This window comes from Perognathus longimembris, chromosome 6, assembly GCF_023159225.1.
Source record: "Perognathus longimembris pacificus isolate PPM17 chromosome 6, ASM2315922v1, whole genome shotgun sequence".
Classification (NCBI taxonomy): Eukaryota; Metazoa; Chordata; class Mammalia; order Rodentia; family Heteromyidae; genus Perognathus; species Perognathus longimembris.
The window spans coordinates 86,269,622-86,283,536 of NC_063166.1; the positions used below are offsets into that span (position 1 = coordinate 86,269,622).

General features: G+C 48.7%; 1 protein-coding gene across 3 annotated transcripts in view; it reads right to left on the reverse strand.

The window, feature by feature from the left end:
* Window positions 1–224: 224 nt before the first annotated feature.
* Window positions 225–13,915, reverse strand: part of Gmeb2 (glucocorticoid modulatory element binding protein 2) — a 43,644-nt gene continuing 29,953 nt past the window's right edge. For all 3 annotated transcript variants that reach the window (XM_048349745.1, XM_048349747.1, XM_048349748.1), the window contains 6 exons: window positions 9,000–9,103; window positions 6,950–7,107; window positions 4,607–4,678; window positions 4,194–4,331; window positions 3,836–3,958; window positions 225–3,115 (listed from right to left, as the gene is read on the reverse strand). In XM_048349745.1, the coding sequence (XP_048205702.1) occupies window positions 2,475–3,115; window positions 3,836–3,958; window positions 4,194–4,331; window positions 4,607–4,678; window positions 6,950–7,107; window positions 9,000–9,103 (1,236 nt within the window). In that variant the 3' untranslated portion in view covers window positions 225–2,474. The remainder of the gene's footprint in view (window positions 3,116–3,835; window positions 3,959–4,193; window positions 4,332–4,606; window positions 4,679–6,949; window positions 7,108–8,999; window positions 9,104–13,915) is intronic.

Consider the following 13,915-nt stretch of genomic DNA (forward strand, 5'->3'; position numbering starts at 1 on the left):
GGGCCCAAGGAAGGCCTCCAGAAAACCTAGCTGCATACTGGTGCCTGATGTTACAAAAACTGCTCTACCTCAGGATGCTTGGAAGGGTCCTGGGCCTCAGACCTCACTTGGCAAGGACTCAGAAAGCAGAACTTGGGACTAGCTGGCAATATCCACTAGGGGTGTCTTTACAAGTTTAGTTGGTTGCCCTCCACACGGCTTCTCATTACAAACAGACACACATATTAGGAAAAAAAGTTTTTATTTCAAATTAAAGTACCAAGCAGATACTTGCAAAAACAACACACAAAGTGGAACTCAAACACTGCTTTTCCCAGTGCCCCTGACAAGCCCAAGGAGAAGCTTGTACCCTCTGCAAAACCCAAACAGAAGGCAGCCATGAACACCCGTGTCTGCAAGTGACAGGAAGGCTTTTTCTCTCCAGAGGCCTGGCCAGCCCTGCAGGGGGGCCAGCGACCCTGAGGAGCCAGCAGGACCTGCAGGAGGCAGGCACAAGCAAGTGGTGGGGCACTGTCCACAACTCCTCCCCTAGTGCTGGGTTCCCTCTCTTCCCTTGCCAGGAACAGCCCACGAGGCTAGGCTGGAGAGATGTCTGTGAGTGGCTACAAGGGTCAGAGGAACTGGGAATCAATTCCAAAGCTGGTTTGGGGCTTTTTTTATATGGCTCTGAAGTTAACTTCATCTTCCAGTACCTCCATGGACTAAGGGGTAAAGGCTGAAAATGTCCCAATCTTGTCCAACCCACAACTCCAAAGACAGAGCAAGGAAAGCCTCTGCAAGGTCACTGGTCCCCAGGGCAGGAGGTGTTTTATTGGTGATGGTGTCTAATCTGATCGGAGCAGGTGGGGTGGGGACTGAAGTGCTTGCTGGGCAGCACCCACTCTGCAGGCCCTCTTGATGCCCATAGGGACAAAGTGCCACATGAAACAGGGCTTGCAACAACAACAAAAAAAAGTGTTTTAAAAGGAATATGTACACAAACAGGTAAACATCAGCCAAAACCAACTGATCATGACCACAGTGAACAATAATATAACAGAAGGAAAACAAGAGATAGAACCTCAGTAGCTTGACACAGTGTGGGGAAGGCAGTAGGGAGCCCTGGTCACAGCAAAGGTGTGGGGGTGAGGTCTGGGCAGTTAAAAGGGATGGATGGACAGACAAAAGGATGGCCAGTTCCCTTCAAAGCAATGAATGGAATATCAGGCCCTCTCCCACTGTAAAGCCCCAGAGAGGAAGATCTTCAGCTGACACAGAACCAGCAGGAATGTCTAGAGACAAGCTCAAGGATCTGTCTAAGACACCCTACAATAGGCTAGGTTCCATTCTTCCTGAAGAAGGGCCCTCTGGCCTGTTAGGATGGCCTTTCCCACCTCCCACCTACTCTTCCTTGAGCATCCTGGTCCCCCCTCTCCTCACTTGTTCTGAACACGGTCTGGGCAGCCTCCCCACATGGCCTGGCGATGTTTCTGGGGACAGGAAACACTGAGTGTCAGCTTGGGGGTCTCTGTTCTACCCCTAGGGTGACTCAGGGAGATGAGGGCTATTACGGGAGCTCCAACAGAAAGCTGCACACCAGAGGCCTTCCAAGCCACCCCAAGTCTGAAGGCATACCCCCACAGAAACCCTCCACAAAGCTTCGTCTTGGGAAGAGCTCTGCCCAGGATCTCGGGCACCTGACTAGTGCACATACAGGACCGATGGTCCCTCCCAGAGCCAACTTGGGAAGCCTAGGCACTCAGCATTATTTTGGTTGAAAATGCTATAAATTTGATTCTTCCTAGAAGCCTACTAAGGAATTCACTTAAAAACACCTGCAACCCATGTGCAAAGGCGCCCAGACCACACCTGAGCACCTGTAGGGAGAGGAGAGGGGGCCCCACCTGGGGTCTGCACCCCAGCTCTGGGGGCATGTTCCCACACCAGCAGGAGAGTGGGCACTGGCCACACTAAACCTACAGAAAACTGTGGGAAGAAACCAAATCCATAGGATCCATGGGTTACCACACTTGGGTACAGTCCCCAAGACATGTGTCAGTAATGTGCCCCAGAAGGCCTGGCAGGGGCGCACCAGGCCTCAGCTGGGCTTTGGTGCCACCCGTAACTACAGGGTCTCAGGCGCCGCCACCTCAGGTCTGCCGCTTCACTGGGTGCACCCAGGCCTCCTCTTGGTCCTTGTCCCCCACCTCCTGTTCAAGGCCCAATGTGTAAACAGGATAATAAGCAACAGATGGAAAAGTATATTTCCCAAGAAAAAAGGGGAGTAAGTTTTGAACTTGAAGACTGGTTTTCCAGGTTGCTGGCATCACTCTGTCCCTTTTCTTTTTTTCTTCTCTTGATTCACCTGGCAATTCCTCTCTTTGGTTCAGCCCATGAGACCTGCCTGTGCCGAGCCAGTCCCGCGGCCTCTGCCTGCAGCGGCCTGAAGAGAGGCAGCCAGTCCATCCACCCTGGGGCCTCGCCCCCTCTGCCAGCTACTTCTGCTCGTGGTCCCCCGCCACAGCAGCCACCTCAATGGTGGCCGCGTGTTCCTCAGGCCCTGGGGCAGCCGCCGTGGGCACTGTCACAATCGTGCTGCCTGCGGATGATGCCTGGGCCACGCTCTGCAGGGTGGGGCCCAGGCCAGGCAGGGTGAGTAGCTGCAGCGGGCTGACCACCTTCAGCACTGTGCTCCCGTCCTGCATGGCAGCTGTGCTCAGCACCGTGAGGCTGGACGTGTCTGGGTGGATCTCTACTGTGCTGGGAAAGGTAGAGCCTGAGGAAGCCAGGACTGTGTAGCCCCCAAGAAGTGGGGAGGCTGGTGAACTGGCTGGGGGTGCCTGAGGGGAGCTTTTTCCCAGGACTGTGGAGGGCAGCGTAGACACCACCTTGCCAAGTGGCACGCTCGTCAGCTGGGACATGGGCATGCCCGGGGCAAGGGCAATCTGTGCAGACTGTGTAAGCACCTGTGAGGCCATGGCAGCTGGTCCAGATGTGGCCCGTGCGAGCCGGGGCCGCTTCATGGGGGATGGCAGGGAGACAGGGGTCAGCGTCATGAGCACATTGCTGAGGTGCTGGGACTTGTGCTTCAGCTCCTTGGCGCGGCGGCGGTGTTCATCACACTGCTGCTCCAGGGCTGCGGGGACACACATGTCACGTGGGGCACGGGGAGAGGGGCGGACGGCATCTCCACAGGCTGTGGGGACACACATATCACATGGGGCACGGGGAGAGGGGCGGACAGCATCCCGCTGTGGGGATAGACAGCACATTGCTGAGTGGATCACAAGCTAATGGCAGCCCAGATGACCAAAGGGCCATAGGAAGGCTGGCAGCAGTGAACCTCTTGATGGCTCCCAGGATGACCCAGGCCCACAGTTCCAAGGTAGAAGTGCTGTGGGCCAGACTTCCCTTGATGCCAATGTGTCCCAGCCTGTGTCACATGGAAAGTTACTCTTGGGGCCAAAGCAGCCAGGTAAGGAGGCTGTGTCCACACATATGCAGTGCCCGTGTGAGAGTAGCAACTTCAGAAAGAACTCAGAACAAATGCACAAACAGCACAAGGTCAATCCAGCTCTCACTGGAACAGTGATCTTTTGTTTCTTTGCTTTTTCTCTTAATTGTTAACAACTTGGTTCGTCACAGAAAGGTTAGTAAATAGTGACCTCAGCACTGGTTAAGTTTGGCCACAGCCACTGAAATTTTACTGACTTTTTTGTGTGTGATACCTGTGATCTTCTCACCTCCCAGGCCACAAGGGAAAAGCCCGTTCACATGGCTGTGTCTTAGAAACATGGGTAGACATACAACTAGAGATTATGCACTTCCCATACTCCCAGCAAGTCACTGGGCATACCTGCCAAGTCCCGGGCATACTGCTCCCGTGAGCGGTCCATCTGGCACTTGTGGCTGGCCAGCACCTTCTTCACCAGGTCCAGCATGCCAAAGTTCTGCACGATGTTGTTGAGGAGAACAGCATCTTAAAGGAGCAATGTGAACACTCCGTGAGAACCTGAGAACCTGGACCCCAGAGCTGGGCTTTGCAATCTAGCCAGCAGGAGTCAGCTCCAAAGAGACCTAGCATGATGCACTCCAAATGGCCCTCCTGCTGCCAGCTTCTCAACACAGTGATATTCGTGCCTAGAGTTCTCCTTCTCAGCTGCACAGCAGGGCCTGATGGCAGCTAGCAAGAAAAGAAACTCAGACCTCCTCACCTCGCAGCTGCAATGGGGGGTCCTGCACTCGCTGCTGCAGGCCTTTCATGGTCTCCTCCAGCTCCTGCTGGAACTCCTGTATAACCTCATCCAGCAAGCCGGCATCCTTCAGCCCCCGCCAGAAGGCAAATGTGTCATCTGTGAGAGAGGGAAGAGGCCAGGAGCAAAAAGCATGTTGATGCATCAGGTGTCCACAGCAGGAAAGAGAAAAGGACAGCTACCAGAACATTGGGAGGTTAGAGCACAGAGTGTGAAGCTGTACCTCACAGTCTGTCAACCTAGTGCACCACAGCTGAGCTCTGCCTTGGGGCACCTAGGATGCAATCAGAGGCTGGAGCCCCTGCTAGGAATACAGTATAGATGAACGGCTCTTGCCTGAGCCCACCCGTGCTCCAGAACTCACGGGCCCATACCTCCAATGGCTGTGGTCCAGTCACCAGGGTCCTCACAAGTCTCTATGGTGATGGTGGCAGGTGAGCCATTCACTGGAGGCAAAGCAGAGCCATGGATGGGTGTTAGTCTTCACGGCAGCTCCCATGGCCTCCCAGGCACTACCCATCTTCCCAAGGCTACACCTAAACCCCTCCTTGACACCCAATTTCACAGAACTGACAAACACAACCAAACTAGTGTGTCCACAGGACTTTCTATCTCACAGGGAGCTTTTTAAATCATAGATCTCTTCAACCATATACAAAGGAGAAAGAACAGAAAGTGCCCTAAACCATCACCCAGTTTTGGCAACTGATAACATTTTGCTCCCTTTGGTACCATTTGCAACTTGATACAACAAGCCTCTGCAACTGACCATTAGATTGACCCACCAGGCTCTCTGCCTGCCTCATCTCTCTCTCTCCCTAGCTGATCAGGTTGCTATATGTTTCATTGATGACATCATAATGCTAGCACCTGTCACTTCTAGTTTTCTTTTTTCTTTTGTCAGTTGTGGGACTTGAACTCAGAAACTAGGACACTATCCCTGAGCACTTTTTGTTTTCTTTTGCCAGTCCTGGGGCTTGAACTTAGGGCCTGAGCACTGTCCTTGGCTTCTTTTTTTGCTCAAGGCTAGCACTCTATCACTTGAGCCACAGGGCCACTTCTGACTTCCCTGAGCACTTTTTGCTCAAGGCTAGTGCTCTGCCACTTTGAGCCACAGCTCCACTTCCAATTTTTTGGTGGTTAATTGGAAAAATAAGAGTCTTATGGACTTTCCTGCCTGGGGCTGGCTTTGAACTGTGATCCTTAGAGCTCAGCCTCCTGAGTAGCTACGATTACAAGCATGAGCCACCAGGGCACAGCAGAAGAGCTAGCTAAACCCCTGGCAGCCTTTCCTGGTGAGTCAGCCTTAGGGGCTCAGATGCCACCCCTCAGGAGCTGGCATCTGTGGTGCAATTTGTACCAACCAGTCATCTATAGCCAAGATACCATTTATTAATCATTTATTCTACTATGTAGTTATTCTATGCAAATTTTGCATGTGCTCCACAAGATAATCCCATTTGATTGGCATTCTGGCTGGCCACTAAGGCTTGAAGAAATAAGATGTTCCTCCAGTAAAGATGAGGTTACATATTAATAAGCACATCACCAGTATGAAATATATTAAGTTCAAAATGCATTTAATACACCAAATGCACTGAACATCATAGTTTAGCCAGCACACTACATGTGCTCAGGATACCTCACTAGCCCCAGTTGGGCTATGGCCAACTTTAATAAGGAAGTCAGAGGGTCCTGGGCTCAACCCCTGAGGTAGCCACCAGGTTCCTAACCACCTCCTCCCATCCTGACTCATGCTCTCAATGTGTCCTGGGAGGGTCTCTGCCTGGAACCTCCAGCATCCAGCCTCGGGCTTTGGTCCAGAAAGGAGCCAAGTGACAGACCTCAGGTTATTGTAAGTTAACAACAGACTAAGGAAAGGGATAACAAAGATCATTCCTCTAAGTGTGTGTAGGCTTCTCTGAAGGGTGCCGCACTACAACCAGACATTTGCCAGGAAAGATGCAGGGAAGGACACGGGCAGAACAAAAAGACCTCAGGCCACCCTGGACCTCAATCCCTTCCCATCAGTGACATGTCAAAGCACCCAATTGGCCCTGGTCTCAGTGAGAGACAAGGATGCATATCCTAGCCCAATGCTAAGGAGCAACTGCTCAGGGACAGCAGGGACAGTGGTGTAAAAAACACATTTTCTAACCAAGCAACATGACTGACTCAGGACTATGACTCAGGACTCTAATTTCACCTTTGCTCAGTTTAAACAGAATTTCTCATTCAGAATCTGGAAAGAGTTCCAGGGAACATTCTGAACAAGGGAGATCAACATAGAGAGTTCCCTAAATCATCAACCAAAGCCCAAGTGGAAGAGGAGACCTGCAGCCAGACACCCACAAGAAGCCTGATGAAAACATGAGGCTCTGCAAACTGCCAACATGGAAGGGATACACTATAACCTTAGGGCAGGCCTTGGAAGGGAGGAGGCCTCTGGCACAGGCAGCTCCTTTACTGCTCTTAATACTCTTTCTACATATGGATTACCAGTTAATAAGGAAAGGGACTAAAGAGAATACATTCACCTTCCCTGACAATAAGCCCAGCAATTCCCCAGACTTCCTTCCACAAAAAGCAAAACAGGAGGCTGACCCAACATGGTAGAGCCCCTCAGATGGGGGAGGCTAAGATGCCCACACAGCAGGCAGCAGGAGGCTGGTCAGAACGGCTGTGCTGACCTGAGATAGACAGCTCCCTGCACCTACCGTCAGCTGCAGCTGGTGTGAGCGGGATGTACTCGGCAGATGTGGGGCTGCTAAGGGACACGCGGGCCCCAGAGAGGTCAATCTTGGTGCTGCGGCAGGTATTGGAACATACTTTATCGTGCTGGTAGAAGTCCAACTCTCCAGAGTCCATGATCTTCCTGTGGAGATGACACAGCAGCCCAGATGAGACCCAAACTGAGACACCCTGCCCACCACTCTGATGTGGTAACTCTGTTCCAGCACAGAACCAACTAGGGCTGGGCTCCTGTGAGGTGGGATATGGGCTGTACCCACCCCTGCGCAAAAAAAGCTTTAATGGGAACACACTGCACACATTGTACAGCTACCCCAGGCCACCTGGGGTATGGCACTCTGTCCACAGAAAGGGGAAGATACTGGCTGGCAGGGGACCTGGAGATGCCTGGTCTGCATCATCACCATGACACTGGAGTAGGAGACCCTCAGCTAACAAAGGTGGTGAGTGCCCCAGTTCTGCATCAGACAAATGGGTATAAATTGCCTTCAGGGAAAGCCTTTTCCTTTGGAATGTGCAGGTAGGAAAGGAGACCCACAAACACTGGGAGAGAGGGTTATTCTCCTATACCAGGAAGGCAAACACAGGTCCTGACCTACCAAGACCTGCCCTCCCAGATCTTCCTGCCTCTGTCACATCCTTGCATCCAAGCTCAGTGGGCTTCAGCAAGCCTGCCATAGCCTATAAACACAGGGTCAGAAGCCCTAGCTTTACTCAGTCTGAAGGGCAGCAATATCCTTAGGAACACATGCAGCTCACTACATCCCTCCCACAGCCCATGGCCTCCACAACTGTGCCACCAGCCATTCTAGAAAACCAGAGGGTAGCTTGCTGGTATGGGGCTGAGAACTACGGGAAAGGACTCAGAGCCAGGTACTATGAGGCCAAATTCTGACTCTGACACAAAGCAGTCTATCTGCTTAGGAAGCAAGGTAAACACTAGCCACCAGCACCCTCCCTGTGGCACCTGTCCCTTTCTAAGTAAGCATACAGATCTAGGAGTGGCTCTTGGTTCACAAAGGAGATAAGTCAACTATCTGCACTTTACATGAGATTTTAGTAAGAAGTGATAAAAATGGGGCTGGGAACATGGCCTAGTGGCAAGAGTGCTTGCCTTGCATACATGAAGCCCTAGGTTCGATTCCCCAGCACCACAGATACAGAAAACGGCCAGAAGTGGTACTGTGGCTCAAGTGGCAGAGTGCTAGCCTTGAGCAAAAAAGAAGCCAGGGACAGTGCTCAGGCCCTGAGTTCAAGGCCCAGGACTGGCCAAAAAAAAAAAAAAAAAAGCCATGTGAGTCCTGGGCCCTGGAGTATAAGCCCCAGTATGAGGAGAAAAAGAAGAAGGGATAAGAAAGACAAACATAAAGGATGATGTAAAAGGCCAACCTAATAGATTAAACATGAATGTCTATCTGAGGCGATATATATATATATATATATATATATATATATATATCCTTAATTTATTTCAGTAATGACATAGCCCCAAGTGCCTATGGTAAATAATTGTTGAAAATTAAAATGAGATTTAACAATAACAACAACAAAAGCCACTCTAGACATTTGACAATGTCACTGTTAGAAGGATGAGGGGATCCATAACCTGTGGTTAGCCACTCAAGAGGGAGCTATTACAACTCACTACTTCTAATATGTATCTTATCTTCAAAAACCCCAAACTAGAAGCCAGTGTCACATGCCTATAATCCTAGCTATTCAGGAGGCTGAGATCTAAGCATTGCAGTTCAAAGACAGCCTGGTTTGGAAAGTCTGTGAGAATTATCTCCAATTAACTACCAAAAAAGCCAAAGTGAAGTTGTAGCTCAAATGACAGAGTACTAGTCTTGAGTGCAAAAGCCCAGGCCCTGAGTTCAAGTCCCAGGAGAAAACACACACACACACACACACACACACACACACACACACACACACATACACACAAACAAAAACAAAAACAAACAAAAAACAATGGTTGTGAGCCCCTCCCACAGTTACCACTGGCCTGATACCCACCTGAGCATGATACCGTTCATTCGGATGGCTCTCTTCCAGTCCTTCAGGGTGGACTTCCCTGCCAGGTGCACAAACTCCTTTGGGCTGATCACATGCTCGTCATACTAGAGAGAAGTACACCAGTGCGGGGTCAGCTTAGACAAACCTGGGATAGGTCCATGGCAGGGGTGAGAACTGCATTATGGTTCTGCCAGTGACAGGCCTTAAGGTGGAACACTCAAGTATAACAGGAAGATGTCCCAGTGGACAGAGCAGGAGCCAACTCTCTACCTGACAGAGCACACTGCAGCTCTACAAAGTGATCTGAGTGTACCAGAGACTGGGAGGAGAAGGGGCTACAACAATGAGCAGCCATGAGCAGAAAGCCCATGTGCATTCCCTCCCTCCAGAGCTAACATGTACCCATACTACATCTTAATATGCAATAGTAACCAAAAGATACAAGTATATAGAAGAAGCTGTTACTGACCCTTTCATCTGGTCAGGCCACTCCTTCACTAATTTGTGACTGACCTCCTCCTTCCCATCAGGCCAAACCATTCCTAGGGCCACAGACAGTGCAGGAAGCACAGCGACCCTATCTTAGAGGATGCTCACACATTCGTTTCAAAGTCAGAGACATCTTCCTCCTAACTGAGGAGGGTCTAAAGATTGGTGATTCACCCTTGCTGGAGGACAGAAAGCTTGAGAAAGGCTGATGGTGGTGGCTCATGTTTATAGTCCCAGCTACTTAGGAAGCAGCATTCAAGAAGATCACAGCACTAGGCCAGCCTGGGCAAAAATGTAGCAAGATTCCATCTCAAACAATAAGCCAGGCAGGATGGCATATACCTGTGATTCCAGCTAGGAGGGAGGCCTTGGGTAGAAGGATTTTGATCTAAAGCTAATTCTGGGCAAAACCAAAGGACATCTGGGCTGTTTCCTTAACTTGGCTATTGTAAACAGTGCAGCAATGAACATGGATGTGCAAGGGTTTTTACCATATCCTGGCCTGTAATGATGGCTGGGTCCTAGGGAAGTTCTATGTTTAGTTTTTTGAGGTATCTCCAAACTGCCTTACAGAGTGGTTGTACTAGTTCACATTCTCACCAACAGTATAGCCCAGATGCCCTACAACAGATGAGTGAATCGTTAAAATGTGGTACATTTCACTCATGCATTAGAAAGAATAGGATTGGGGCTGGGGATATGGCCTAGTGGCAAGAGTGCTTGCCTTGTATACATGAGGCCCTGGGTTCGATTCCCCAGCACCACATATACAGAAAATGGCCAGAAGTGGTGCTGTGGCTCAAGTGGCAGAGTGCTAGCCTTGAGCAAAAAGAAGCCAGGGACAGTGCTCAGGCCCTGAGTTCAAGGCCCAGGAATGGCCAAAAAAACAAAAACAAAAACAAAAAAAAAAAACAAAAAAAAAAGAAAGAATAGGATTGTGTATTTGCAGAGGAATTGATGGATCCAAAACAAATCATGCTAAGTGAGGCAAGCCAATCTCAGAGAGACAAATGGCACATGTTTTCTTTCATTATGTGTAAGCTAGATCTAAAATATAACTGGACATGATAACCTATACAGAACTCTAGGCATTTATACACAAAGACAGACCAAAGGAGGATACCCTTAGGGGAGGAACACAAAAGGTGTAATGTTTCTGAACATTTAAAATACTAGTTAACAACAACACCAAAAAAAACCTCCAAGAAATGGAAACATGTTTTCTTGTTATTGTTCTTGGTGGCGTTGGTAGTGGTGTTTGGTTTTGCATTTGGATTTTTTTAGAGGAGGTACAGAAAGGACAGGAGGAAAGGTGAACAAATGCAATCATTCAGTATACATTATGTAGAAAATGAACTATGTGGGGAATACGGCCTAGTGGCAAGAGTGCTTGCCTCATATACATGCAGCCCTAGGTTCGATTCCTCAGCACCACATATATAGAAAAGGCCAGAAGTGGTACTGTGGCTCAAGTGGTAGAGTGCTAGCCTTGAGCAAAGAGGCCAGGGACAGTGTTCAGGCCCTGAGTCCAAGCCCCAGGACTGGCAAAAAAAAAAAAGAAAAGAAAATGAACTATGTAACTTGTGAGCAGGATGGGGAAATTGGAGGAATGTAAAAGAAGGGGTGACATTGTCCAAAAAGAGAAATTTGCTCATTACCGGCTTTATGAAATGGTAACTCCACTCTACAACACCTTGACAATAACAATAAAATTATATTTTAAAAATAATAATGAAGGGGCTGGGAATAGGGCCTAGTGGCAAGCGTGCTTGCCTCATATACATGAAGCCCTGGGTTTGATTCCTCAGCACCACATATATAGAAAACGGCCAGAAGTGGCGCTGTGGCTCAAATGACAGAGTGCTAGCCTTGAGCAAAAAGAAGCCAGGGACAGTGCTCAGGCCCTGAATTCAAGGCCCAGAACTGGCAAAAAAAAAACAACAACCAAAACTAATAATGGAGGGCTGGGTATGTGGCATAGTGGTAGAGTGCTTGCCTACCATGCATGAAGCCCTTGGTTCGATTCCTCAGTACCACATAACCAGAAAAAGTGGAAATGGCACTGTGGCTCAAATGGTAGAGCACTAGGCTTGAGCACAGAGAGGCTCAGGGACAAGTGCCAAGGCCCTGAGTTCAAGCCCCAGGACTGGCAAATAATAATAATAATAATAACCGAAGGTAAATGAAGCTGAGAGTATGGCTCAAGTAGTAGAACACCTGCCCAGCAAGTATGAGACCCTAAGGCCAAACCTCAGTACCATCAGAAAACAAAACAAAATAAAACCAAGTCTATAAAGGTAAACTATCCTATTCAACTTGTAGTTAAAAGAAAAAAAAGAAAGAAAGAAAGAATCTACGGGCTGGGAATATGGCCTAGTGGCAAGAGTGCTTGCCTCGTATACATGAAGCCCTGGGTTCGATTCCCCAGCACCACATATATAGAAAACGGCCAGAAGTGGCGCTGTGGCTCAAGTGGCAGAGTGCTAGCCTTGAGCAAAAAGAAGCCAGGGACAGTGCTCAGGCCCTGAGTCCAAGGCCCAGGAGTGGCAAAAAAATAAAACAGTACTAGCACAGACACACACAAAAAAAGAATCTAGTGCCATTGACTCATACCCGTAATCCTAGCTACTCAGTTCAAAATCAGCCTGGGCAAGAAAATCTATGAGATAGTAATCTCCACTAAACTACCAAAAAAAAAAAAAAAAAGCCAAAGTGGAGCTGTGGCTCAAGTGATACAGTGCTAGCCTCAAAGAAAAGCAGCTCAGGTAAGTGCCCAGACCCTGAACTCAAGCTCCACAACTGACAAAAAAAGAAAGGAAGGAGGGAGGGGAGGAGGGAGGGAGGGAGGGAGGGAGGGAGGGAGGGGGGAGGGAGGGAAGGAAGGAGGGAAGAAAGGAGGGAAGAAAGGAAGGAAAAGGAAAAGGAAAGAGTAAATTTGCTTTTACTTAGAAAACAAATGGGTTGAAGAGAGGTGAATTCCTGGCCCCTGGGGGCTACCCTACCACTTACTTGAGACACAGCTCTACTTCCAGTTTTTTGATGGTTAATTGGAAATAAGAGTCTCACAGACTTTCCTACCAGGGCTGGCTTTAAATCATGATCCTCAGATCTCAGTCTCCTGAGTAGCTAGGGTTACAGGTATGAGCTACCAGCACCCAGCCACCTGGGCATTTTTGAAGGCCAATGTCTCTCAAAGTATGTTTGAGGTATTCTTAGTAATAGAGTAATGCTTTGAATTTTTACAGAATATTCAAAAATGCCTGCCTGTCTGTTCTCTCAGGTGGCACTGCCCAATACTGAGAATGTAGATAGTTACAACCTGAACAGAAAGGTATCTTGCCAGCTTCCTCACCAGTGCCTTCTCTCTGAATTACTATGTAATCTGTGAGGGATATTCTGAGACTGTCCCACATCTTACTCCATTACTAGTCTGAGCATCCACTAAAGAGACTTGGCCCACTACTCCTTCCATATTTGTTAGCTGGCATTCTCATATCATATGAGTGCTTCACCTTTCCCTGAGTGTGTAATTATTATATCTAAGGATACTTAGTATAAAAATAAATGGCATGGGGCTGGGAATGTGGCCTAGTGGTAGAGTGCTTGCCTTGCATGCATGAAGCCCTGGGTTCAATTCCTCAGCACCACATAAACAGAAAAAGCCGGAAGTGGCGCTGTGGCTCAAGTGGTAGAGTGCTAGCCTTGAGCAACAAGAAACCAGGGACAGTGCTCAGGCCCTGAGTTCAAGCCCCAGGACTGGCAATAAATGAATGAGTGAATGAATGAGTAAATAAATAAATTAATAAATATTCTGTTTCTTAAATTATGATGACTGGAGATGGAGTATAGGTCAGAGGTAGAGCACTTGCCTAGCATGTATGGGGTAGTGGGTTTGATCTCTAACACTGCAAGGAAAAAAACTCTGACATCTTAAGTTTCTGTGGGTCTGACTCCACTGCCCACTGCTTCCACACATGGTCATGCAAGGAACCTTGCTTTCTTTTGTCCAGTGTGTGTTTGTCTGTTTTTGGTGGTACTGGAGTTTGAACTCAGAACCTTGCCCTTACCACTTAAGTCACATCTCCAGCTCTTTTTGCTTTAGCTATTTTTCAAATAAGGTCTCACACTTCTGCTTGGGGATAGCTTAGACCTCAATCCTTCCATCTCTGCTATACACATAGCTGAAATTATGGGGCATATCTAGACAAGTATTTTTGTTTATTTCCCTGTGAGCTGTTTCTTTTCTTGGATCTTCACAGAAAATATTTGTTTTTTGTTTTTTGTTTTGGGCCAGTCCTGGGCCTTGGACTCAGGGCCTGAGCACTGTCCCTGGCTTCTCTTTGCTCAAGGCTAGCACTCTGCCACTTGAGCCACAGCACCGCTTCTGGCGTTTTCTGTATATGTGGTGCTGGGGAATCGAACCCAGG